General features: G+C 43.2%; 2 protein-coding genes across 2 annotated transcripts; both read right to left on the reverse strand.

Moving 5' to 3' along the window:
- Positions 1 to 5,768: 5,768 nt before the first annotated feature.
- Positions 5,769 to 16,069, reverse strand: LRPAP1 (LDL receptor related protein associated protein 1). Its single transcript, XM_040065441.2, has 8 exons — positions 15,861 to 16,069; positions 11,510 to 11,654; positions 11,042 to 11,166; positions 9,565 to 9,685; positions 8,488 to 8,646; positions 7,883 to 7,965; positions 6,798 to 6,974; positions 5,769 to 6,487 (listed from the first exon to the last, which is right to left on the reverse strand). Exons 1-8 carry the CDS (start codon positions 16,038 to 16,040, stop codon positions 6,422 to 6,424), a joined length of 1,056 nt encoding a protein of 351 aa, XP_039921375.1. The 5' UTR covers positions 16,041 to 16,069; the 3' UTR covers positions 5,769 to 6,421.
- Positions 16,070 to 18,163: 2,094 nt separating this feature from the next.
- Positions 18,164 to 19,048, reverse strand: LOC120753175 (C-C motif chemokine 4 homolog). Its single transcript, XM_040065181.2, has 3 exons — positions 18,902 to 19,048; positions 18,554 to 18,662; positions 18,164 to 18,408 (listed from the first exon to the last, which is right to left on the reverse strand). The coding sequence occupies exons 1-3, from the start codon at positions 19,005 to 19,007 to the stop codon at positions 18,315 to 18,317; spliced, it is 309 nt and encodes a 102-aa protein (XP_039921115.1). The 5' UTR covers positions 19,008 to 19,048; the 3' UTR covers positions 18,164 to 18,314.
- Positions 19,049 to 23,064: the final 4,016 nt, after the last annotated feature.

Consider the following 23,064-nt stretch of genomic DNA (forward strand, 5'->3'; position numbering starts at 1 on the left):
AGCTGGCAATTTATGGATAGTCCATTACAGAAAATAGAGCTGATTAGATGTTCAGAAAGAAACCTGGTCTTTGGACACTGGAGTTTTATTATGTAATGAATCACTCAGATTCATCTTCCCCCATGTCACTGCCACATTTGGAGGATGTACCCCGTGGCCTGCCTTTGGCTGCTGTAACACTTTGTCCTTTTACTGCCAACAGCCAGCAGTACTGGACGCAAAGTAGGAAGCACGGGAAAGTATCTTCCTGGGAATTTGATGAAGTAGGTAGGTGTCAGCAGAGCACCAGAAAGCAGCAGCTGTCCTTTGCCAGCACTGCCAGAAGGGCAGCACCAGGAGCTGTGTCTGTGAAGAGCATAAAGTGCTGTGAAACAGAAAGCACCGTAACCTCAGAGGAGGGTGCTCCTGATTCTGTGTCCAGCTCCACTGGTGTCATTTGCAGTGGCTGGGATGCTTGGTAGAGATGGGTCAGGTCTGCTGAAAGCCCAGGACCTGATCTTGGATTTGCTGTCTCTGTGCTTTCTATGGTGAGCACACAATAGTAGTGACCACGAGTGACCACAAGTGACAGCTGTGGGAATGCCTTTCCTGCAGTGACAGCCCCGGGTGTGCTGCTTTGGAGCTCTGCACACAGCAAATGCTCTTCAGCATGTCTACCTCTGGCCAAGCCCTCCTTTACAGCGGTAACACTTAACAAGCTTAGACCTTCTCATTGCTGTTGTTCTGGCTGGGGAATTGCCAAGGTGCAAGTTACAGCCTGCAGCTGCAGAGTGGAACCGTGATGGGAGCCCTGTCCCTCTGTCCATCAGCACGGAGCTGAGCCTGCAGGAAGCGACAGAGCAGCTGGATCACTGCAAACCTGGTGGCCAAGCAGCAACACCGCCGATGGGAAGATGCCAAACTAACTGCACCCTGCTCTGTCTCTGCTGTAAGTGGTCAAAGCCGAACAGGGTGAGTTGCTCTGTTCCTGGGTTGGAAGGAGCTGATAAAAATTCATGTTTTTCTCAAGGTATGCTTGTGGCTGAACAGGGTCACTCCTGTTCCTTCTGTAATTCCAGACACATACTGTGGCAGGACTTTGATTTGGAATTCTGACTGTCCTGTTTGGTTACTATTGGCTGTTTTCATTACTTTCAAAAATTCTAGTACAGCTGTTTGTACATATGGCATTAAAATGAGAAGGAAAACAATTCCTAAAAACATCTCTGGAAAATCCTGTTCTCATCCTGAATCAATAACCATAAATAAAAACTTTGTTTTGCAGTTCTGCAAAGAATGAGGGTCAGTTTGTGCAAGGCCTGAAACAACAGATTGATGGCAAGGGTTTAGTGACACCAGCAAACTGAGGCTGATGCTAACACTGTGTGAGACACAACCATCCCAAATGTAAATGTGAAACCCAGAACTTGGATCTGAAATTGTTGGAAAATGGACTCTTTCCCCACTGAAGGACCATTTAGTTAATGGTTTTGGTTCAGGTGTCTTCTTCAATTACAAACTGAGGTTTGAATTTTGAAGCTGGACTAAAGGATCCAATGCCAGGCATTGTAAATTACTGGTTTTCATATGCAAGTTTCCAGTTCTCAGTGTATTTATTCTTAAAATAGTGTAGCTCCCTTCTCTCTTTAAATTGCCTGGAAGATTACAACTGTAGAACATTAAACAGCATTTTATTTTAGTAGGAGGCTTATTTCAAAGTGATTCAATGCTTACTTTGCCTATAGAAATTGTCAGGTTTAAGTTACAGTAGACCAGTTACTGAGAGGCAACCTTTGAGACTGAAATGGTTATTTTATTAAAATGGACAGCTTTTGTGGTAGATTAATGCATCAGTGAAGGAACGAAGTTCACATATGAAGCATTAATATCTCTGTACTGTTTCTGTTTTAGGAGAGTGCTCTTTTGTTGAGTGGTGGGATAATACACTTGAACATTTGGATATGAAAATGCTTTAAGGGCTATTGATAAAAGCACTTGAGCTGCAATTGTTGCTGTACCAAATGTGACTCAACTTGAAATATTTACTGTGGAGGAAAGCTTATGAATTTATTCTGGCTCTACTGGACAGATTTTATGAATGCTTCCATTTTATGCCTGTAAATACTAGTAAAAGAACTTCATTTTTTTTTCCCCCCTGTAGATTAACATCCTGCTTCCCAATGCAGGCATTAGGTGAATGGGCTGAAATACATGTTAACTGCAGGATGTATTTGGAAAAGTTGGTTCTGGTATTTTGAAGCACTTTGTTAGATAACATAAAGCATATAGAAAATGCAGCACCCAGCTCTCAGTTACAAAGGTAAGTCTGTTTGTATTGAAAGCAACAATCTATTCTGTTTATTGACTTACTTTATTTCTGCTATTCTCATTAAATGCTATGGAATGAAAAAAAAATATATTTGAAATATATTTTAGAACTTCCTGTGGACTACTTACTGGTAAATGCTCAGCCAAGATCAGCCGTTGAGGCAGCTCTGGAAGCTGAGGTGGTTTCTCTGTCTCTTGCTTTTTACCTTAATCTGCATTAACCCCAGTTAAAGGGAACTCCACAGGGAGAGATGGACACACAGCAAGCAGGAGAGCCCAGCCAGGGATCCTGCTCCCAACAGCTCCTGAGCACAGGGACCCCTACCTGCAGAAACAGGATCTGAAAAGGCAGATGGCACTTCACCTGACAAAAGGTAAATGATCTCTACTTGGTGAATTTAAATACTCCTATTGTCAGATCTATCATTCATCAGGATCCCATGGGAGGGGAGAGGGGAAATTACTGCAGCAATAAATCTGCTACAGTGCTGTGCCTTATCTGTCTTGGTAGAATGATGCCATCTTAGCTGCTGTACCAACATGTAGGACATGCTTTTTTTAAGAAAGACTTGGTTATTTTTGTTGCATTTAATGCCTTATGTATTTATTTCCCTCACCTTTCCACCCTCCTTTTCACCAAATAAAATCTGTCCTACATGAAGTCACTGACATGTTTACTTAAATTCAGGTTCTTTTCAGGGCAGAATTTGACTGACTATCAAACATGAAATGTTCCCATTTTTTTCCTAAGAAATGTAGGTGTTTTTTGGTTTTGTGTATCAAATTGTTGCCTCAGAGGGATTTAAAAACTTGTTAATTTTAAAAATTACAAAAGGATCAGATGGAACACCTATTAAGGAAGATTCAAACACTATAAAAGTGTTAGTTCTTTCCTTTTCAGATGCTTCTTCCATGCAACCTATGAACTCTATTATTTACCTCTCACAGGGTATAGGATTGTAGGTATACATAAATCTCATTTATACTTTTTTTCTTGGCTTTGAATTTTTGTTGCTATTTACAGAAACACAGAAATGGTGACTCGAGTTATTTTTAATCTTTAATGCCTCAAACACTACCCACTCTTGTTTTTTTGACCATATGAACAGTCTTTGGAGGATTAAAACTGCAGCTATGAACTGTACATACATTGATGTGTGTGAGGTGCAGACCATAGAAACTAGAGTGGAATCACATTTTACACCTCCCTAGCCTGTACCAAATCCTAAAAAGCAGGGAAAGCCCTGAGGAGCCTTGACAGGAACAGAGACTCCTGCTGACTGATTATTTCAAAGGCTGCTACTTGATTCAGATTAAGATTTATATGACACAAGATGTGCAACCTAAATATTTAATCTAACCATTTAATTTTATAGTGCAAATACAAAATTGGTAATTAAGTAGACAAAACAAAATTCTTACAGGACACATCTGTTCATGTTTTCCTTTATGCTGTTGTAGACTCTAACAGCCACAGACTATTTCAGGAGGCAGCAACATCCTTTTTGTTCTCCTCCAGGTTTGTGTGCCCAATCTTTGGGCCCTATGACTCATTAACAGCTCTGTTCAGTAACTGAAGTGACTGTGCTGACCCCAGTCTCCAACCTTTGCCTCTGATGAGCTGTGACTTGTTCCCAGTTTTAAATTACTGTGACAAGTAAGTATTTTTGTCAGCCTCTTGTACTTTGCAGCACTTGCCAAGCATTCTCTCTGCTTGAGCCCACCTGGCCTTTGAGCCCAATTACTGTCATGGTGTTGTGGTAAAGACACAGCACAGCCACTGCCCGGTTCAGCCTTTGCCTCTTTAAAGCCTCTGCTGAAGCAGCTCTGCACTTGCTCAGTAACTGATCAGACCCTGGTTATTCATTCCATGAATCCAGTACCTTCTGCTGTTCCAGACTTCTTCAAAAATTCTTGGATAAGCATCTTCTACTTCAGGTACACCCTGAAGATGCAACCCAGCGCAGGCTGAGATTGCTTTCCTGTGTGCAGCCCATCTCCCCCAGCAGCAGGATCTGAATGTGCTCCATGAAAAGCTCTTCCACTCCCCACAACCCAGCCAGGACTGCTCAGCAGCACTGCCTCAGTGCTTTGTGTAGCTCCTCTCCTCTGCTGATGCATTTACTGCATGTGCCCAAATTCTTCACCCAGGGGCCAGTGCTGTGGGACCCTCCACACCCAGGCTACAACCACCAAAATGACCTGTGGCTCACAGATTTAGTTCTCCCCCTGCCAAAGAGGAAACTGAAGAACTTAGTGAAGTCTTTGTTTTCTAACAGAACAGAAAATACATTTCTGTTCCGCATTCACAGGGAATTGAAGACAAACTCATAAGATAATAGAGCTACTGCTCTGGTAAAGAAGCTGAACAGCATAGTTTGGGGAAGAAACAGTGTGCAGCATTTGAAAAAAAAAAAAACAAAGCAGTTTTCTCTTAAATGGCTTGTGGCTAGTTTAGGATTTACTTTTTTTAGCTTGCCAACCAAAGGTATACCATAAACTACATGAACAGAACCGTCTCTAAGGAGACTGCTAATATTAGTGGTGGCCTGTTATTGTGATGGACAACAATTCTCTGGAATATAAATAACTCTTAGCTTACATTAAATCAAAAAAGAAGAAAAAAAGAAGAAAAAGAAGAAAAAAAAAGAAGAAAAAGAAGAAAAAGAAGAAAAAGAAGAAAAAGAAGAAAAAGAAGAAAAAGAAGAAAAAGAAGAAAAAGAAGAAAAAGAAGAAAAAGAAGAAAAAGAAGAAAAAGAAGAAAAAGAAGAAAAAGAAGAAAAAGAAGAAAAAGAAGAAAAAGAAGAAAAGGTTCCTACTTCAAAGAAAATCTCAAAGTAAGACAGCTAGCACAGGTTTGGTTCAGATCATTTGCACATGAAGATCCAGTTTTCAGGTAAAGAATCATGTTATTTTTAACCCGATGACCCAGGATGAGTGTGGCCTATTCTGACTGAATGGGTCTCTTCAGTATTTCTGATGGAACAGGCAGGGAGAGCAAGGCTCGAGGACAGCTGCCTGATCCAGCACTGCCATCTGTGAGGGACAGAGCACCTCAAGCAGCTGTAATGATTCACTCACACTGGACCTTGGTCTTGGCCTTGTTCCTGGAACAGTTGAATATGAAATTTCATTTGAAATAAAGGGTCAGCATTGTTATTATAGACAATTTCAACCCAGGCGTCTGATGTCTGCCAAAGTTCTAACTAGAAAAATCTGATCTTGAAAGGGGAAGTGATCAAAATCTCTACTGGAGATTGCACTGGGATAAATGCTCTGAGATCAGCTGCTAACTGAACAGAACATAGAAACACATCCTTGTGCAAAACTACCCCTCCTCTCTTAAAAACTAATATGTGAATGAACACTACAGGAATTAGCAACATGCTCAAAAAGCAGGTGTGGTTACTTCTTATTATATGAAAGGAAAGATGGAAAAAAAAAAAAAAAAGCCTCACCAGTTATCTTGTTTTGACTTTTTAATGACCAAGTGTGGCAAAACCAAAGCAACCATGAACAAGATAATTGTACACACAGGTGTTAGTCAATAACTAAATTGTGCAAATGACCTCAGTATGTGTTCTCTCCTTACTCTTCCTCTCCCTTTCAGATGAAAGATTCACATACAGTGCAGCTCTGAGCCAAGCTCAAAGTCAGTAAAAATATTTTTGTTACCTTTAGCAGGAAATGTAATAGGCCAAGCATTGAAACAAAGACTTTTCTGGCCTCTGTTTAACCTCCCTGTACCTCAGTGTTTGCTTTCATTGATCAGAACACCATACCTGACTATAAGATTAGTATTTTTTTATGAACAGGAATCCTTTAAAAGTTCACATATTTTTTTCCTTCTGACAAAATTGATTATTTCAAAGGCTGCTACTTGATTCAGATGTAAGATTTACATGATACAAGATGTGCAACCTAAATATATAATCTAATAATTTAATTTTATAATGCAAATACAAAATTGGTAATTTTGTAACAAAAAAATTTCTTACAGGACACATCTGTTCAATCCTTACTATTTCAGAAGGACTCCTTGCTAAGCCCTGTGCAAAAACCTACATTAACTGCTTTGTGTTAATAGACTGGTCCCATGAAGCAGTACAATTTTTTATAGTTCATTGTGTTGAAGGCCTTGAGAGATTCTGCTGGATAAGTCTTGCAAGTGCTTCTTTACCTATCAGGAAAACAAAACACACGAAACAAATTTCAGGAAGACAATAAATTATCAATATAGTAATATATTCAGATTTTGCTACAAGTATTTGTAACAACAGAAAGAGCAGAGAGCAGGAAGATTTCAGGCCTTTTAGAATTAGGTCTATAAAAAACAATTACGTGTATGCTGTACATGGAGAACAGATGTGCCTTGAACTCCCCTTCTGGAAGTCATTCAGCTTGCAGGAAAATCAGCACTGGATAATCTACTTCCCCTCTGCTACTGAGTTAAACTTTCAACATGTATGCAACACTGGATTTATACAGACCTTATATCCTAGTTCTTTTGTCTTTTCTTGCAGCATGGCATATTTCTCTTTGTTTCTGTTCAGATGATCCTTGTCTCCAGTTCCCTCTACGTGCTTCAGTTTCTGGTGTGAAATCTCTAATTGTTTCTGGTAATGATGGTGCTTTTCAATTTTTGCTTCAAAATGTTTCAGCTCCTCCTAAGATAGCAAATGCACACAGCTTCAGAGGAGTTTCTTTCCAAGCCTTCCTTTCCCATGCCAAGACATTCCTAATGATACTTTACAAAGTCAGGCACAGAGGTTTTCAGTTCCCTGCTTCTTAAGAATGTCTGGACAATTCATTACCATCACCACCAGACTGATGATTTTGAAAGCAGGTGCTGAAAATGATCTACTGCAGAGTCCTCAAAAGGAGACTGTGGGTGGCTGTGAGGTGCTACGAGGTGAGAGCAGTGACCAAGTAAAAATTTAGGCATAACAACAATAGACTTAAGGGAGAAAGACAAATTTTACAAAAAGCCTCTTTTTAAAATCTGATAAACAGGCAGAATCGGATAAAAAAAAAATCAAATGTTTTCTCTATACAACTTGAATTGAATAAAAGTGGTATGAACTGCACAGGAATGAATTTCTATATTATTTCCTTCTTATATTATTATATTATATTATTATCACAATAGCTTTGTGTCAGCTCAACACAGCTCCAACATGGGAAGTTAACAGTACAGGGGACTGGCATGAGAGGGAAATTGCTGGGTATACAGATTACAGTGCTTCCCAAGGACATAATTAAGACATTGGGTAAGAGGGGTAAATCTGGTGCATTGGCAACAAAGAAGCAGGGCTTGATCTTTCAAAGATTCAAAATATGCAACACTTGTGTTGAGAAGATTCAGAATTTTCATTCTGCTGATTATAACAGAACCAGCATATGATTATTTACACACATGTCTATATATCTGAAGTATTAAAAAGGCAGCATGACTTTTTTTTTTTAATGGTGTCTGGAGGGTAATGTAGAACAGGCTGAAATCAGAGTTACACTGAGTGTTTCTTTATGTGTCAAAATACCTTTCTGCAAGAGAAGTCACTGGAGTTCTACTTACCCGAAAAGATTCAAGTTCTTTCTCAGTGAAATTAGCTGATTTGGCCATGTCCCACAAATCAATCACTCTTGGTTCTTCAAATTCTGAACGAACACATATAACAAAATGAAAATCTAGACACAATGCTTTTAATGCCCAACTTCTATGAAAGATGAAAAGATGCTTTTTCACATATATATAGATATTAAGAACAGAGACATTAAGCACTGCATTTCTAATAGATCTATTTAGATGAAAAGGGATAAGTATCCAAGTACTGGATAAAACCAGATACTAGTACTAGGTAAAACAAATAGGTTTTTAAGAGCAAAAAAAACCAAACCCAAGGAACTGGATAAAGGCATTGCTTGCCCTGCATGTTGGCTAATTTACTTGCCCTCCAGGTGCAATATCCCTTCTCATGGGGGCATGGAAGACAGAACTACCCTCTTAACACACTGTATCCCTTCATTAGGCTTCCAGTGTTTGGTTCTAAATAGGACTTGCTGGCTGCATCCCTTCAGCCCACTGTGACACTGTGACTATACCCTTTTACCTGCCCACTGATTTTAATTTTTTTAGAATGAAATGAATCCCAAATAAGCACAAACCCCACTGTATCATACCACTGGTTGTGTCATAACCCTGGTGACTGACTTTACGCAAGCGCTCAAACCCCTGATTGATGCTTCTTAACTTCTCCTTGAGCTCTCTGTGCTTGTTGTGCAAGATTTCCTCTTTCACCAGGTTCTCCTCAGATGGATTGATAACGTTTTTGTGGATATCTGTTGAAGAACAGTAAGTGTTACTGACTGTGGGCCAAATCGTGATAGGTCAAAAACTCCAGATATCCCCCAAATCTGAGGGGAATAAAAGATGCTAAGTTGTTAGGATTTAAATTGAGTGCAAATAAAGCATCAAAACTAGACTTTAAGAAGCAATTCCTTTTGCAGTATTCAGATTTTCAGTTTCGAGATCAATGTCCCTTGGTGCTCTGGAGGGTGATGTTACGGAAATGCCTTATAATCCCTACCAACCACCTGATTATAGTAAGAAAATGCTCTTATTTTCCCAAGTTAGCAATATCCCAAGAAAATGGGATTAGGATGTTTCATGAGTTCTTCCCTAGACATTTCGTGTACCAAGACATCTGAAGGTAAAATGATTTTCAGCAGCTTCCAGCTTGGACTATGTAATGCAAATGTCAAACTGTCAGCTTTAGAGCTCTTCAGCTCTAACAATTTTAGCTCAGATTAGTATAGAAAGCTGGGTTCAGATCCTTGGTGCTCTTAATAAACTTCAGGCTTGGTGCCTAAGATATCCAATCTCCTCTTGGGTGCCCAACTAGGGAGATAAAACATGCATGTTCTGCAGACTTTAGAACTGCATTTTGCAGCAGCAGATTTATGCTTGCTGCATAATTTCCTGTAAACTACAATGGTCATCATTGTTAATCTGATGACATCTTCCCTGCATGAAATGCAGGTAGAATCAGAAAACTGAAATGGCAATGCTTTCATTAGCTGGCAAAAATTTTGGCAGCTAATGCAGACCTAAACCCAGGAAGTATCAGAAAATGCCAGCATCTGCAAGCAGTTCTGACAGAAATGTCAGGAGTTCCAAAGAAATTTGGAAGTGTTGGAAACAATGGGCAGAGAAAAGAGTTGTACTGATCTTAAAACATCAGAGAAATGTTCAGGCACCTTCTGTTCTGCTCACAGTCTCCAGCAGAATATTGTATTCACGAATCTTTTCTTTGTGATGCTTAAATTCTCGCCAAAGCTTATCCAGCTCCTCATCAGAGAACTTCCCAGAGGTCTTGGCCTGAAAGAAACATGAGCTCATTATGCTTTTCAGGCCAAGTGCTTTCAAGTGCCCTCGACTGCCAAAATATCTTGCCACTTCTCAGCACATTTAGAAAATTATTAAGTGAAGCTTTTCTTTAGATCTTTTGTCTTAATACTCTTAATATTTGTATGTGGTCAGGATTTAGCTGCTGATGGATAACATGCCTTTTATCATGTCAAAAGAAGTTTGCTTCAGACTTATAAAGCTGGACTTGCTATGGACTACCCAGTGAAAGGTGTCTGGCATTTCTATTCCATGGAAAGCAATTTAATACAGAAATAAGGGCCATGGAGCTCCACAGACAACTGTAAGGGAACCATTTGCATGAGGGATGCAGTCTGACATTAAACACAGTCTTTACCTCATCTTACTCTACTGGCATGTGATGATTTTATCACTGCTGTGCACTTGCTCTCTGAAGGAAGCACTGCTCACACAGCTGGGGCACTACCCACAAATCTGCTGGAATACTTGCTACAATGTCTGATCAAAAGTGAAGGTTTTCAAAACTTATTCAGACCCCCTTTTTTTGAGCTTAGGGAATATTTCTCCTATTGCATTTTACTGTTCCCCAAAGCACAGGACATCATGTTTCTTGCCAGAGCTGTATCTAGTTACAGTAATATTTTTAAATCCAGCAAATCTTTTTCTGCTTTACAAACACTGCACTAGACTCATGGGAGAATTCTTTAGAATTCTTTAGAATTAAACTAACTAGTTGCTTCTTAAAATTTGAATTATTTAATTTCTGAAGATTACTTTGCCAGTTTTAACTGCCTGATCTTGACAGCGTATCTTCCACTTTTTATGCATGAATGCAAATCCTGGAAATTTTGAGTTGAATACTAGGTTGAGAAAGGCCTTATTTAAAACCCTTCCCCCCCAGTACATTTCACTTTTAGACAGTCTACAAAATGGCTCTATTTTAAATGCATATTTTCAAAAACATCCATAAACAACAGTAAGAAAACTGGGAAATACATCACAGATATACTACCACAGTGCAACAGTCACACTAAGGGAAGCCTTGAGTTCAGGGAAATGTGAGGAAATACTCTGTTGGACCTCAGAGGACCCAGGCTCCACTCTGCAGATTAATATGTGTGTTTTATTTGCCAAAGACAACCTTCCACAGCTGGATGTCTGGATGCAGGTGGGGTACCCTCGGGGCATGAAGATGTGAGCTACAGAGCAAGGCAGCTTGGTCAGTACTTAACAAAGGAGTAGTAAAACCATTAATTTCCAAGTCTGAGTGTTCTCAGAAGACACAGCTAAGGGTTCAGTGAAGAAATACTGACTTCCTGCACTCCAGTTCCTGGAAATCTTACTCACCTTGCTCCATAATTTTTCCAGTCTTGGATCATCTAGTGTGTCACTTTCTGTGCCATCTTTAATATAATTGGTATCAACTAGTTGAGAGTCCTTCTTTCCATTCATTCCATATTTAGTCATGATGACTGCAAGAGAATAGAAGATACAGAAACATGAGAACCAACAATGGATGTATGGAAGGTGAGAGATGGGCTGCATTTGTGACTTGCACAGCTGGACTTTGCAGCTCACAGAGGAAAAGCTAACAGTTCAAGGCACAGTGGTCCCAGGTTCAAAGACCTCTTCTGAAATTATTGGGAGCAAAGGACTCTGTTAGGCTTCCGCAGCTCCCTACTGACCTCCAAAGAAGTTGTTGTGTGCTCAGTGTCCCAAAAGACAAGCTGTTATTTAACAGTTTAAACACGAGTGTCTAACCATGTGTGTGTCTGATACAAAGTTTGAACCCCTTCTTTCCAAGACAAACCTTACCATTTAAGTTGCGTCTCAGTTTGGCTTCCTTCTCTCCATCTTCATCCAGCCCTTCAGCCTTCAGTTTTTTCCAGCTTAGCTCATCCTTTTCTTGTATTTTTAGATCACTGTGCAACTCTGCCAGTTTCACAGCAGAGAGATGGAGCTAACAAGAACAGAGAAAGGTTTGTATTTAGTTATGTGCGAGTCCCCTTTTGCTTCAGAGCTACCTCAGGAACCAGTACAGATGCATAACGACCAGTATGGCACAGCAATTCTTCTCAAACAACATGCCACTGCCACCACACGTGCCTTCTTGTGGACCCTCTTCCAACCATACAGTTGTAGTGAGTTGAAAAACTTTATTGGTTAGTACAGTTTTTCAGTCAGCCAGGTCACTGAGGATGGCCCTGCAGGACAAAGGGCCACTTCATCTGCAATTTTTACTATGACCAAAATTAAAAAAATTCTCAGGTAATTTCTTAACATGGTTTATGTGCATTAAAACATACAAAACCTAGAGGTATTCCTGTCTGACATGCAAGAAAAAAATAAGGTAAGACATTGAGGGTGAAGATAGGAAAAAAAATAGCTTAAATGGATGCTAGGTCAGTTTGCAATTTTGTGAGCTACAGAGAAAACAGGAACAATGACTAATACACGGTTGGCTAAGCAGCACTGCTGAGTTGATCCTGAATTTCAGATTTTAGACACCTTAGTTATTCAAAGAAATGTAACAAACAATTCTAATACTTCAGAACTACTTTTGTTTGTGCTCACGTGCACATCAACAAACAGAAGGTGAGGTGAGGAGAAGCCCAGAGAAGAGGGGCGATGAAATCCCTCCAACTACAGTGCACCCAGCTCCTGGGAGCTCAGATCCAGCCTGAAACCATCAGGGCTTGTCAGTCCTAGGACAAGTTTATCTATTGGAGGGTTTTTTAATCATTAAAACCAGCTTAGAGATTACAAAAATTCTCATTTTCAGTGAGGAAGTAGTAAGTTTAATAAACATAGACTCAGAACTCAGTATTGTTTTTAAACATCAGATTATACTGAAAAGATTCAGCTGTTCCTTGGTGTGTCAGTAGGTTATTTTCCTAGTAGTAACTAGGAAAGGTATCATTACTTTGAGCTAATGCACTTCCTATTAAAAGGATTTCAGGAAACTATCCACATTATTGTTCATTAGTTTATTATTTAGCCACATATTGTTTATGCTTCCATCATAGGCTGTCCTATTAATTAATCTTGTGTCACTGCATATAATTATTTTGATTTTTAAACTATTTTTTTCTCTTCATTTTGCACTTGGCTTACCGAAATTACTAAAATCTAGAGTAATTAAAATCACAGGTAAATATAATACTTATAGAACACAATAAAACTTCTGATCTCTCTAATACTAAAGCAAAAGAGTGTCTCTGTTGTCTTCTTTACCATTTACTTTTGAAGAACTGCTTTATAGAAGCAAAGCACTTAGAAGGAATCACTTTATTTATGGTTCTTAGGATGTGCTAAAGTTAAAAAACCTTAATCATGTACTTATTTGCTTTTCTGGTGCAGGATGACCTGGACAGCCCAAATGTCACTGCTGCAGTGGCACCAAGTATCAATGTTACCCTCAGCAAGAATTGTGCCCCAAAGCTTCAAGACTGGGTGAAAGGTTTGCTACAAATTGTGAAAGGAATGGCCAAGCATCTTGGTAGTTCTGTACTCTAATATTGGTCAGCTTTCAAGTAGTGTGGACATCATATATAGCTGGGCTGAGGAAATCCAGGAATAAATAGCCAGGTGTAATTAGATAAGAAGTAATTTAGCTCTTAAGTACTGCAAATGTAAGAAAAAACCTTTTACATGCGACCTTATCATCAGAAACACACTACTGTATAAAAGATTACACAGTGCAGTTCATGTTGAAGCCCCTCAGCAGTTAGTGCAATCCCACAAACACGTAAAGCTTCCTGTTTTGTAGAAATTAGAGAAAAGAATATCAGAACTTCTAAACATAAAGTTTGGAGGCATCACCAATCAAACATGTTGAAGTCTTAAAAAAACTAAGGGACTAGATTAAGCCCACTGTTCCTTAGGAGAAAACAAGATTCTATTCAAATTTCTCCCAATTAGAGCAGTATGTTTCTAATTCTCATTACAATTTAGTAGGAAACTGAAGTAACTGTCCGTGTAAGCGTTATAAATCCTTTGAAACCTTTTGGAAGCACCTTGCCTGTTCCCTTTATGTAATACAGAGTGAATATATAAGTTAAATTAAAGTATTCTGTTCAAGAACTACTTCCTTTAAGGTTATGTCATCTTAGAGTACACCAGGTAAAAAATTTCAATGGTAAGACTCCCCATCACTGGACTAACACCACTCATATGTTGAAACAACTAACTAGAAGCAGAGGTGAAAAGTTTAATGATTAAACAACCAAGCAACAAGCTCCTTAAACTCACTCCTTATTCCTCATTCCTTATGCTGCCTGGTCATTAACATCCAAGATAGGTATGTGGCAATTCTGGGAATGAGTGCTAGAAATTTGTCAAACATTACAACAATTTCATCATTTGCTGTTGGACTGGCTGCAATCATTACCTGCAACGTCCTTACCTTGCCTCCAAGAGTAAAGAGCTCTTTCCTACAAATTGACTATTTATGAAAAGAGATTCTGGAGAAGGATCAAGCCCTCCCACCCTCAGGGAAACAAGAAGGAAGCGTGGTTTGCCAGCTCCTGGTCCCACTAAGTAACATTTTGGGGCTTTTTTTAAGGACTGCTCCTCCAGCTATGTGTTGCAATGCCAAATTGCAATATCTGACTTTTATGTCAAAATAAAGAAGTTCCCTATTTTCAGTACTTTCTCTAGCAGTACCAAAATAAAGGAATGAAGAGTTCTGCATTGACACATGGAAGTATTTCGAAGCAGATGTTAACACACAGGCATAGTTTTCCTCTTATTTCATATATTGCCCAGACACACTGAAAAATCACTTTATAAAACACCTGCTGGGTGACAGTTGCACTCAAAAGTAAAATTTAGATGGTGGCAAATTTAGTTCAAGTTGGTTTTGCAACTCTAAAATCTAGCTCACACATACAGAATTTATTAAGCCTTAGTTTTTTACTGATGGTTAATCCATTTAAATTTTTAATATCTTAACACAGATGATGTAAAGCACCTCGAATTTTAATTCCAGAGGAACCAGGTACGAGCACGAGAAAATACTATAATTGGAAAGCTGAGAGGTAACTGACATTACTATCATTATAGATTTTTTTCTAGTCCCAGTGTTGTTTTTTGTTCAGCTGTCAGTTTAACAGCTGGAGTTTCGTTAACACACACTTTCCTATGCCATTCCATCCTTCTCCCATCGAGGAAAGGAGCATTTTTGATATCTTCCTTTAGCCCACTGGAAAGCAGCACTATGGCAGGGTTCTAGTTTTTGACTGAATCCAGGGATGTCCTACCTCCAATTCAATAGCTATTCAGGATACAGAAGATCCAAAATTAATAGTAACTATATTCCTTTGTCTGAAAGAACTGAACCTATGCCAGTCATGACCCTAATTCCTACGGTCCCACAATATTCAGGGGGTATGTGCAGTGCATTATTCTCCTCCTGTTGGAGCTGTTCTTTTCAGTTCTAAGTAAATATTTCCACTGTAATGAAAAAATTTGACTGTATTTTCACTTTAATTAAATATTTCTCATAGTCCAGTGTGACAGAAACTCAAGGATCACTGTCAGAATGAAGGCTCTCATCTGGGAGTGTTAATACCCATTTACTGGTCCTCCTGCATTTGTCTCCATCACTTGATGTGAATGAGGAGACACAACCACCAGGGTGGAGGGTTTCCTCTTCTCCTGCAGTGAACTTCTGCCCTGTGCCGAGCAGGAACCGAGGCCAGAGCCTTCAGACAGATGAGAGCACCACAGCTCGGAACAACACGGCTAAAGCATTTAAGCAGCGAGCACTGGAGCCAGCCGCAGATCCTTCACGGCACCAGAGGGGCTCCTCTCTCTCTCCCCCTTTCCTGGCATGTGGTTTAGGTGCTGTATTTAAGCACGAGCAGGTCAACACTCAGACACACACTCCCCTCTCCCGGCAGAAGGCTGCTCCCCGCCGCTGGGACTGCCGCCCGGCGCGGGGCTGAGCGGAGCCCTCGCTGCGTGACAGTCGGGGACGGTCGTGCCCCCGAACAGAACAAAAGGCACCGCAGCCCCGTGCCGGGACCAGACAGCCTCGGTGTCTCCTCGCACACAGGTCCCCGCTCCTCCCCATCTCCCTGACGGGCGACGCGTGTCCGAAGCGGCCGGCCCGACCTCGGAGCCCCCTCCGGGCACCGCCATCGCCCCGCGCCGCCCCACTCACCCGCTGCGCCTTCTCCCAGACCTGGTTCAGCTTCACCACCCGGAACTCCCCGGACTCCCGCCGCTTGTCGCCGGCAGCCGCCAGGCCCTCGTTGGCCTCCCGCGAGTACTTGCTGGCCTGACCGGCGGCAGCGAGGAGCAGCGCGGCGGCGAGGGCCCGCAGCGCCCGCACAGCCGCCATGTCGCGCCTCGCGGGGAACTACAACTCCCGAGATGCCGTGCGGGCAGGGGCGGGCGGTCGGTGCGGGGCGAGGGGAGGCGGGGCTGGCTGGCGTCGGAAGTCCAGAGTCCGGTGTGGGGTCTGGGGAGCAGAGTTAGGGAAGAGCTGGTTTGAGCTGTTTCTCTTCGTACCATTCTTCTCAGTGCTTGCTTCACAAAATATGCTGAACGTGGCACGTTTTATGCGTAGTTTGACCCCCAACAGTCGTAGCTGATGTCAGCTGTGCAAGAACAAGGGGACACAGTGGGTTCGAGCACCGCTACTTTCGTCAAACAGTCTTCAGATATTAACACGATGTCCGAGAGTGCATAGAAAAAGAAAGGGCAGCTCGGGGATGGCGGGAGGCAAGAATGAGGACCGGTTCCCCCGTGCTCCCTTGGTGGCAGAGAAGAACGCCTCTACCCAGGACAGCGCAGAGGGATGGATGGCGGTGTGGGCAGAAGGAGGATTGTGAGAAATGCAGGAATACAAAGGCTGGGTGGTTCTCGAGGGGTGAAGTGTGGGAATGGCTCTGAGCTCGGTGGTGTGTGCTCAGACTGCAGCTCTTGGGCAGCAGAGCAGGTCCTGATGGTGCCAGCCTCCTTCCTCTGTGTCCTCCTCGAGGAGCCAGCCAAAGAGTGCAGTGGTCTACAGGCAATCTTGGTAGGGGATTAAGTCAAACTGTATTAAGAAAAGAACTCCACGATGCAGTATTTAATCCAGAGCTGGTGTATATGTAACAACAGATTGCCTAAACTATAATGAGATTTGTGAAAATGGTGCCCCAGGGAGGATTTTTACTGGACTGTCATTTTTGCCTTGTAAGTAATAGAAAAGTCTTGTGTTTTCTCTTTCACATTTTTCCTAAGTCAGAGGTTTTCAGTGTTATTAACCTAGAAGCTGTGAAAAACGCCAATTATTTGCTGTTGCTATAAGACTGAATTGCAGAAGTAGGCAAAAGTGTTGCACTATACATTGCATTGAAGAGTAGTTGAAGTCAGCTTTGAAGTACAGCAAACTGATGATGCGGAAAGAAGCCCATCAGCCTTGCCCAAATCTTGTGCAGCTCTACACGTCAGTGTTAGGACTTAGAGCTTTTTTTAGTCTCATCATTGTATAGTGTATAGATGTATTCCTGAGTCATTTTGGAATAGGTGGCTTTATCTTGTCTGTCACTTGAAATACTGATTGAGTTTTCAGGCTCTCTACAAATAAATTCAACTTCTTTGCTCTATGAACTCCAACAGGTTCCCAATCTCCTTCTAGTATTGAATGTATTTATGCACAGCTTCATGCATTTGTTTGCCTGAGTTTTTGAGCTACACTAAGAATTTTTAGAAATTAAGAGGGGCAGCAGCACCGTTAGTTTGCTTATGTTGGCTTGTTGGATGTCATTCTCCAGAGCCCTTACCTCTGTGACCTCAAGTGAGCAGTTTTTGGTATAGCTCTGTGTGTCCTGGCCCAAGCAGAATGGTGCAGGGCAGAGCGTGGCCCAAGGTGACCAAGAGCTGGTGTCACCTGCAGAGATGTCCCACTCATGCGGTGTGAGGACAGAGGTGGTGTCAGTGGTGGGCACAATGCTGCCTGCTCCTGCCTGCTCCTCTGGCAGCACTGTGGCACAGAGTGAGTGTGTGGGGACAGCAGCACCCAGGAGCACCAGGACCTCAGCTCCACCACTGCAGGGGGCTGTAATGTAGGAGAGGGCTAGGAGTGGGGATGTCAGGTAGTCAAAGGCTGTCCTGATCCTCTAGTCTTTGGGGAAAATATGTCAAAGAGCTGGTTGCAGATTCCCAGCAGGGCTGCCTGGCCCGGGGGGTTGTTACTAGGATCCACATGTGCTGTGTGGGGAGGGCCCCAAGAAGTGGATGAGATGCCAGGGTCATCCCACAGGTACGTCTGGGTCATGCTAGGATGCAGCAGCTGAGTCCAGTCTGGGAAGAGGGAAGTACTGTGGGAGCTGTCATGGGGCCACTCTGCACAGTGGGTAGCAATGACACCAGGGAGTGGGGAGGGCAAGAGGCTCCCCATGGGTCCCTTCTGTCATGCTGGGGCTCCAGCAGAGACTTCCAAGACACTCAAAGGGTTTGACAAGCCAAAAACTTTATTCAAGCATTTAGAAAAGCAAAATTTAGTTAAACAAGTGTATGCCAATTGTAATACATTTTCCCTTTGAAGGAGGATGCAGCTCAAGCACTCTTATTACATGTCTCGTGCTGGGGGCTGAGCCCACTGCCCCGGGGCAGCAGCAGGGAAGAGTCAGTACTCCAGAAGCTCCAAGTGCTCCAGGTATTTCTGCACCCAGTGAGCCTTGGGGTCTGCACACACCTCCATCCCGTTCCTGGTGACCAGGCTGTTGGGGAAATAGCAGTGTTGAGGCACTCAGCCAGGATATCAGGGTGCCTGCCTAGGCCCTGGTTGTCCCTGTCCATGCCCTTCCCCATCCTGCACAGCCTTGGACACCCTTGGGTGCTGCCTTGACAATGATGGGTACTTACACCACGGCTTGCATTGGGCAGCTGTTGCTGGTCCTGTAGGCAGAGCGGATCACGCCGCGTGGAATTGGACGTGAAACGGAGTGGTAGCAGCAGGAGATGGGCTTGTTTCCTGTGAGGGCAGAGAGATGGGCCCAATGAGACCCCACAGTGTGGCAGAACTCTGCCTGTGGCTCCCAGGGGATTTGCCATCACCTGTGCTGTGTCCTCTGGGAACACCCCCTGAAAACCTCCATCTCTGAGGCTTAGTCCCTGCACTGGTGCAGATGACCGTCTGCTCCCAGCCTTGTCTATGGACATGAGGGTCTAATCAGTGGGGATGGGGCTCTCTCCTGGGGAAGGAAAGCCTACCGTTCTCGGGAAGTCCAGCATTCCTGGAGACTCTGAGATCAGCCTGAGCCAGGGAGCAGATGGCCACAAGGAGCAGAACAGCCAGGGCAGCTGCAAGGACCCTCATGGTGCTGGGAGGGCTGAGTGAAGCACGAGTGAGGCTGGAGCTGGGGTGTCTGCAGGGCTCTCCCCTGCTCCTGCTGATCTTTTATACTCCCACCACTGGGTGGGCACAGGGTTCCAAGAAAGAAAATGTGCGTATCATGCCAGGAAAATTATGTAAGGCAAGGAAACTGCAGAAAGGGAAGTGCCAGCCACAGGCTTGTGATTTTCAGATTCAAGAAAGAACAAGTCTTATGAGGAGCAGCTGGAAAAGAAGGAGCTGGTTTTGTTTGATGGGAGAAGAGGAGGCAACCCTGAGGGGGAACCTTACCGCTCTCTGCAACTTCTTGAATGGAGGGCTGTAGTGAGGTGGAGGTTGCTCTCTTCTCCCAGGTTACAAGTGACAAGGTGAGACGAAACGGCTTCACATTTATCCAGGGCATGTTTTGAAAACCTCCTTCTCTGAAAGGGTTGTCAAGCACTGGAACATGCTGCCTGGGGAAGCAGTGAAGTCACCATCCCTAGACATTTAGGACACGTAGATGTGGTGCTTAGGGACATGGTTTAGTGGTGGACTTTGTAAAGCTGGGTTAACGGTTGGACTTGATCTTAAAGGTCTTTTCCAACATAAATTATCCTACAATTTGTTTCTGTGAACTTCATGGTGCTGCAGGAACTGAGGGAACACAAGCAGGGCTGGAGCTGGAGTGGCTCTACACAATGTTCAGTCCCTGCTGCTACTTCCCTCCTATTCACTGTCTTGGAGTATGTAACCTAAAAATGTGTATTCTATTTCATCTGTTGAAAGCTGTTTTTTGGGAGATGTTTTATCCTTCTCTTCTAACTCCAGGGGGGAGGGGGGCAGATGCCTTCTGATAATGGCCCAGCCATTCAAACCAGGTGGGGCAGCGTTTCTTATCTCTTTCACCACCCCTCCATCCTCCAGGGGGACATCTGATAATGGGCCATTAGGGCCCACCAATGACATGACACATTCCATCATCCCATGGTGAGTTGCTGCACACAGTGGAGGAAGAGCCAACTGTTCCTAGCTAGATAAAAACTTGGACTGAAGCACACAAGGTATCCAGTTTTTCCACTGAATTCCTTGAGGAAGACTGGACCCATCTCATCACCACTGGACTTTCTACAGGACCATCTCTACTCCACAGAACCACATCTGTTACTCCAGGAGAATTTATTTGGACTGCTTCCAACACCCTGATCAACAGGGTGCCAGGTCGTATCCCTGACTGTCAGGGTTTTTTCCAGGATTTTTGTTTGCTTCCTTGCTTGTTTTCTTTTTTTTTTTTTTTTTTTTTTTTTTTACTACTACACTTGTATTTTCCTTTTTATTTTTAATATTCCTAGTAAAGAACTGTTACTCCTATTCCCATATCTTTGCCTGAAAGCGCCTAATTGCAAAATTATAATAATTCAGAGGGAAGGGGGTTTACATTCTCCATTCCAAGGGAGACTCTAGCTTTCCCTGGCAGACAACTGCCTTTCAGAACCAAGACATGCACACAGAATTTCAAGGAGAGAAAATTAATGCATCATGACAGGGAAATTATGCCAGAATTTACCAGTTTTGCTGAGCTGGAGAGATCAAGGAAACCACCGAAGGGGAAGTGCTGCCACAGATCTGCAACTTCCAGATTCCATTTGAGTGTCTGGTGGGAATGGCTAGAGCCCAAACCCCCGAGACACGAGCCCTGGTACTGCTGCAATGACCTGGTGGCTGAGAGCCAGGCTGGGACATGAAATTCACTGACCAGAATTCTGAGGAAAACCAGACCAAGGCTAGACACAAGGAAAAGTTTCGTAGCTTGCTTTCTGAGTGTACACTGTTGGGATCTTTAGGAATTGATTATATCCTACCTTTGTCAAGCAGGGATTTTGCTGTAGTGGTGTGCCTGAGGTGCCCCCCAGCTGGCAGATGCAGCCCCTGAAGGGATGGCACAGAGACAGCTGGTGTCAGTGCCACACTCCCCTGGGAGCTTGCTTACCCCTTGCCCAGCGCTGCTAGTGGGCTGCCTGGCTAGTGAGAACCACTAGCCACAGGAACCACTGATAAAATCAGGTACCCTCTTAAAATACCTAAGTTCTGCAGAAATGAGCCTTTTTGGGTAAATGTCTGGTGGTGGTTTGCAGCTGGCTACCAGAGCATCCCTGTTGTTGGCCTGCGTAACTCCAGACATGGGGCATGAAGACCACTAACCTCACCTTCTGTGCCAATTGTGTTAGCTCCTGCTGGTTATCAGGGAAAAGTTGTAGAATCTCTCTCCATTGGTCCCTGCCTGGCTCAGCTTGCTGACCTGGTACTGCAGGAGGGGAAAAGAGGGTATGTGCCATGGGGGCCATGGACTGTCAGCTCTGGGCTCTCACCTATCCATTCCTGTGGACACTGAGGCTGTCCTGCTGGCACAATGACCTTGCTGTCAGTTCACTGGCACAGCCTGAACAGTGCCTGGAGACAGTACCAGTGTCACCCCCAGAACGGTGCTGGGGTGCCAGTGGGGTTAATACCAGGAACTGGATGAGTGAGAGGCCAGAGCACCTTCCACATTTCAGGGGCCTCTGCTTGCACAGCTGGGCACCAACTAAAATCCTCTCTGGCAGGTGCTCAGGGGGATGGTCTACACTCATCTTCCTTCTTGGGGACCTGATGCTTCATTTTTGTGTGGGAGAGGTGCACAGGAGTATCCCTGCTACTCTGGCAGCACCCACTGCCAGCTCTCCACATGGACTTGGGGGTTTCATCAATGGGGGTGGAGCTGTCTTCTGGGAAGGTAGAGCATACCTGGCTTCTGAGAGGAATCAGCAATGCTGGGATTACACAGATGGGCCTCAGATGGGCAAATTGCAAAAAAAATATAAGAGCATCATAACGGGGAAATAGAAAGAAAATGAGTGCATCATAACAAGGTCATTGTCAGGAGCACCCAGATTTGCTGAACTGGTGAAGGCAAGGAAACCACAGAAGGGGAAGCACCAGCCACCCTGTTGTGACTTTCAGATTCTGTTTGGTCCCAGGCATGGAACCAAACCTGCCAAGAGCCAGACTGGCACATGCAGCTTCATAACAAGAGCCCCAAGGAAAATCAGGGCAAGACAGGCAAAAGGGAAGAAAAGGAGGAAGGAGCAATTTTATCTATCACTCCCAGATTAAGAGTCCCTCTCCAGCTCTCTTGCAGGGCCTCTCTAGGCACTGGAAGTTGCTCTAAGGTCCACCAAAAGCCTTTCCTTCTCCAGCCTGAACAAACTGAACTCACTCAGCAGTGAGCTACAGCCTGGTCTTCTGAGGAGCCACAAAGGTACCTTAACACTGTGTAATCCTACTGGATCTACTTGCACCTGCAGGGTTTTTTAATATTTTGGATTAGGCATTAATAGTTTGAATGCTTTTTGGCCCTATACAGATCCAGGTTCATTCTTGACAAACTCTCCTGGGTTAATGTTAGGAATTGATAGTACAGGAGCTTTACAAATCAAGATGGCTTTGGAGATGCCTGGTTGCCTTTACCTGGTGACAAAACATTCTCTGTGCCTGGCATCCGTCTCTCAGTATGGTTGTGTAAACAGGGAGGGAACCTATTTTTTCTTTAATTTCTTCCAGGAATAAGTTGTGGATCTTATATATTGATTCTTTTTAGAGAGATATGTAGTTCCTTGTACTTAAATTCACCTTAAATTAAAAGAGAATCTATTCAGATGTGCTTTAAGTTTTCCAGGACAAGAGAGTTAGAGATACCTATCTGGACTAATTGAGCAGAGCTCCCTCATTGAAGACACAATCCTGTTTGTCAAGGGATTAAGCCTGTTCTTTCACTGTGTGCTGTTCTGTAAATCTCAAACCAAGGTCAGAATCAACTTTTAGACATCAATTTTGACTACTTCAGCGGGGCTAAAAGCACCTGGATTCCTCTGATACTCACTTAAGGCATCTGCAATATCTCACTGGGATGGAAAGTCACAGTTGTCTTAAAAGCACTTTCACACACTCATCCCTCAGTGGCCCAGAAGCTGACAGCTGTACCTGAGACATTGCTGTAAACCTGCCTTCTCTGGGAAAACTCCAT

Source organism: Hirundo rustica, chromosome 5, assembly GCF_015227805.2.
Source record: "Hirundo rustica isolate bHirRus1 chromosome 5, bHirRus1.pri.v3, whole genome shotgun sequence".
In the NCBI taxonomy this organism is placed as follows: Eukaryota; Metazoa; Chordata; class Aves; order Passeriformes; family Hirundinidae; genus Hirundo; species Hirundo rustica.